At 34.8% G+C, this 3,011-nt stretch overlaps 1 protein-coding gene across 1 annotated transcript; it reads right to left on the bottom strand.

Moving 5' to 3' along the window:
• Positions 1 to 200: 200 nt before the first annotated feature.
• On the bottom strand, positions 201 to 2,989 carry LOC149705022 (protein Loquacious-like). The gene is made up of 7 exons (XM_089865176.1): positions 2,834 to 2,989; positions 2,553 to 2,636; positions 2,270 to 2,490; positions 2,028 to 2,215; positions 1,851 to 1,963; positions 1,533 to 1,791; positions 201 to 1,457 (listed from the first exon to the last, which is right to left on the bottom strand). The coding sequence occupies exons 1-7, from the start codon at positions 2,834 to 2,836 to the stop codon at positions 1,315 to 1,317; spliced, it is 1,011 nt and encodes a 336-aa protein (XP_089721302.1). The 5' UTR covers positions 2,837 to 2,989; the 3' UTR covers positions 201 to 1,314.
• Positions 2,990 to 3,011: the final 22 nt, after the last annotated feature.

Below are 3,011 nucleotides of genomic sequence, written 5' to 3'. Positions count from 1 at the left end.
AAAGAAGGAGGGAAGCTTCCCGACCTCTAATTGGTTGGTGGGAATCACGTGGTATGGACCAGCTTCAGAAATCTTGAAAAAATACGCGCGTGAATGTTCTAGGAGGGGGGGGGGCGGCTATGCTTGAACCAAGGAGGATATAATTTCTTTTAGGAATAGGAGTGACAATTGAAACAAAAAAAAAGAAACAAACAAACACGTTTTACATTATGAATTATATTTATTTCCTGTAAATTTTTTTTCAGAACATGCTTTTTTTTTTTTGGTATTTATGTGAACAGAATCTGATAAATAAATACTAACTGACATTTTTAAATTTAACTTCAAAATGACATTAGCTAATGAATGAACACATTAATAGTGTGATTTATTTTTTTTTTTATTTCTTTTCAGTTTTGTGTTTACGGGTGAAGATATATAAATTGTATTTTGAACGTGCTACGAAAATGGTACAATTTACCGGAATTTTAGGAAAAATTTCACTCAAATTATGAGCTGAATATTTAAAATTTAAAGATAGGCTTAATTAGGATTAGGGGCTTAATGAAAAAAAGAAAGCTTTCTAATAGACCCTACCCTAATTAAGTCTTAAATTTAATTATCTTTCAATGAAATAAATGAACAAAAAAAAAAAAAACCAATAATAAAAATAGGCCTAAAAGACCTAAAAGTTTGTCTCCAAAACAATATTGTAATTAGCCTTATTCCTGATCAGCGCCACCTACCCATAGCGGTGACTTTGAGAACTACTGTAATCGGCAAGCCAATCAGATGTCGCTAAAATCTGGTGACGTCACTGACTGCCACTCTCGGCCGGGGTCTTACCAAAAATGACGTCACCAGATTTTAGCGACATCTGATTGGCTTGCCGCTTACAGTAGTTCTCAAAGTCACCGCTATGGGTAGATGGCGCTGATCAGGAATAAGGCTAATTGTAGTTAAACAAAATGTAATGAAAACTATTCATTACAATATTTAACTACAATTATTACTTTACCTTTTTGTGTTTCTTAAAAAAGTTCCATCTCGTAACTAAATAATAGACATTTTGGTCTATTTTTTTGTTTTATACAAAATAATTAAAAAGAATAAATCTAAACTGTCGCTACGAGCATTTTTTCCAACGATGAGAGAGAAAAAAATAGTAGGAAAGAGAGGAAAAAATCGTTACTGGGAGCATCAGTTTATAAATTTTCTTAAATAATACGTAAGCTTGTGACAAAAGGGTTAAAGTATCATCGCTACACTAAAAGAGATTTATTTCTTACGTATATTAAGAATTAAATCACTCATTAGTTAATGAGGAAGTTTTAATTAACCTCTTCCGTGAGCTAAAACTTTAAGAAAAAGCAATGCATTGTGCGCGGATTCCTCTTTCGCTTCTTCGGGAGTTAAACCACTTCCGAAACAAACTGCTAATGGTACGGAACCAAGTTGAACCAAACAGTAATACTTGCCTTCAAAAGGTACCGGAGAGAAATTATTAGTACCAAAGAAGAGTGAGTAATCTTGAGGTCGGGAGAGTATATTACCACTAAAACCCCGCTCTTTGATTGGTGTGAAATTAATCTCAAAATCTTGATCTAAGGAGATTGTAGTCAAAGTTGCGACGTAAGAATAGTTTTCATTCTGACTTGGAATTTCAGAAACAAGTCGAGAATCTGGATTCTCGCGAATTTTTTCAACAAATTTTTGGACCAAAGTACCGTGATTGGAAATACCCACGGATTGACGTAAACCTTCTGATTTGGTTGTTGATGTGATTTCTTCAATATCAGATGAGGGATATGGCTAGAAATAATAATTAGTAAGTATAATAGACAATTACAATCATAGCCGCAATCCCTTACCTTTTCTAAAGCTTCACCGTTAATGTCAACGCCACTTTTAATCATTTCTTCAAGCTCAGTCATCATTTTATGAGCGGCTTCTCTTTTAGCCAAACGTTTTGACTTACCAATGCCTAAAAATTTGTTAAAACAATGTAACAGCGAGGAATTAAAGAGGGAAAAATAGTTTTTACTCACCCGCAGTCATTTTTGGTCCAACAAAGCAGGCAATTTCAAAAGTACGTTCATGGGGAAGTCCTTTTTCAATGACAGTCTCGTAAAATGGTGGCCTCCAACGTCTTTTCATTGTCAACTCTTGCAGTTGACCTACTGGATTACCTGGAACGCCATCTTCTTCTCCAACCTCTACCGGCTTAACTGGATCTCTAAACCGTGTGTTTTAACTAAGTTGTAATTAAAATTTTCAATTTAAAACTTACGGAATGACAGTTTCCAAATCGCTGGTTCCAAAAGTTGACCCGTCAGAAAAGTTCATGTTAGCAAACAAGCCATTTGCATCGAGCAACTTTTCCAAGATGGCCTTGGCAGCTGAATGTTTTGCCTTTTTCTTACTCTGGCCCGTTGCACTCGCGGAAACTTCGGCAACTTCCACACGGTACATAAATATGGGAGCGTGAACTGCCCCATCCACAGATATGAGCTAGAAATTTGCATTTTCAAATACGATATCCCTAAAGGTGTGTCAAGTGTTAATTGACAAACCTTGTAATCGGGTGTTAGACTGTGTCTGGCACATATCTCTTGTAATAGACTTATTGGGGTTTTTTGAACATTGCTTAGTGGATCCTTTTGTAAAATCAAAAGTCATAGGTTAATATAGTAATAAATTTTATACGCCAAAACACCCATCTCTTTGATATTAACATTTAATGAAGGGGTTAGTAACAAAGGAATGCAAAAATCAATAACGATAAGCCTTGGCTTGATCAGTTCGAAAACGTAACTCAATAACGAAAAATAGATGTTAAAAGTAATTAACTCACCATGATTAATTGTTATATTGAAAATAACACTTTCGGCGTCTTTTCCGACACTTTAAAAAGTGTAATCTTCAATAAAAACAGTTCCTCACTTCAAAACAAATGAAACTACGTTAAACAGCTCTCAAGTCTCAACCAAAACTTCTCGAATCCAATTTTCATCGTCTGCTTATAGTTGACA

Source organism: Phalangium opilio, unplaced genomic scaffold (assembly GCF_054372755.1).
Source record: "Phalangium opilio isolate 3A_F unplaced genomic scaffold, DU_Popi_V2 ptg000014l_1, whole genome shotgun sequence".
Lineage (NCBI taxonomy): Eukaryota > Metazoa > Arthropoda > Arachnida > Opiliones > Phalangiidae > Phalangium > Phalangium opilio.
Note: the sequence above shows the minus strand (reverse complement) of the source record. Positions and strands in the feature narration are given on the sequence as shown.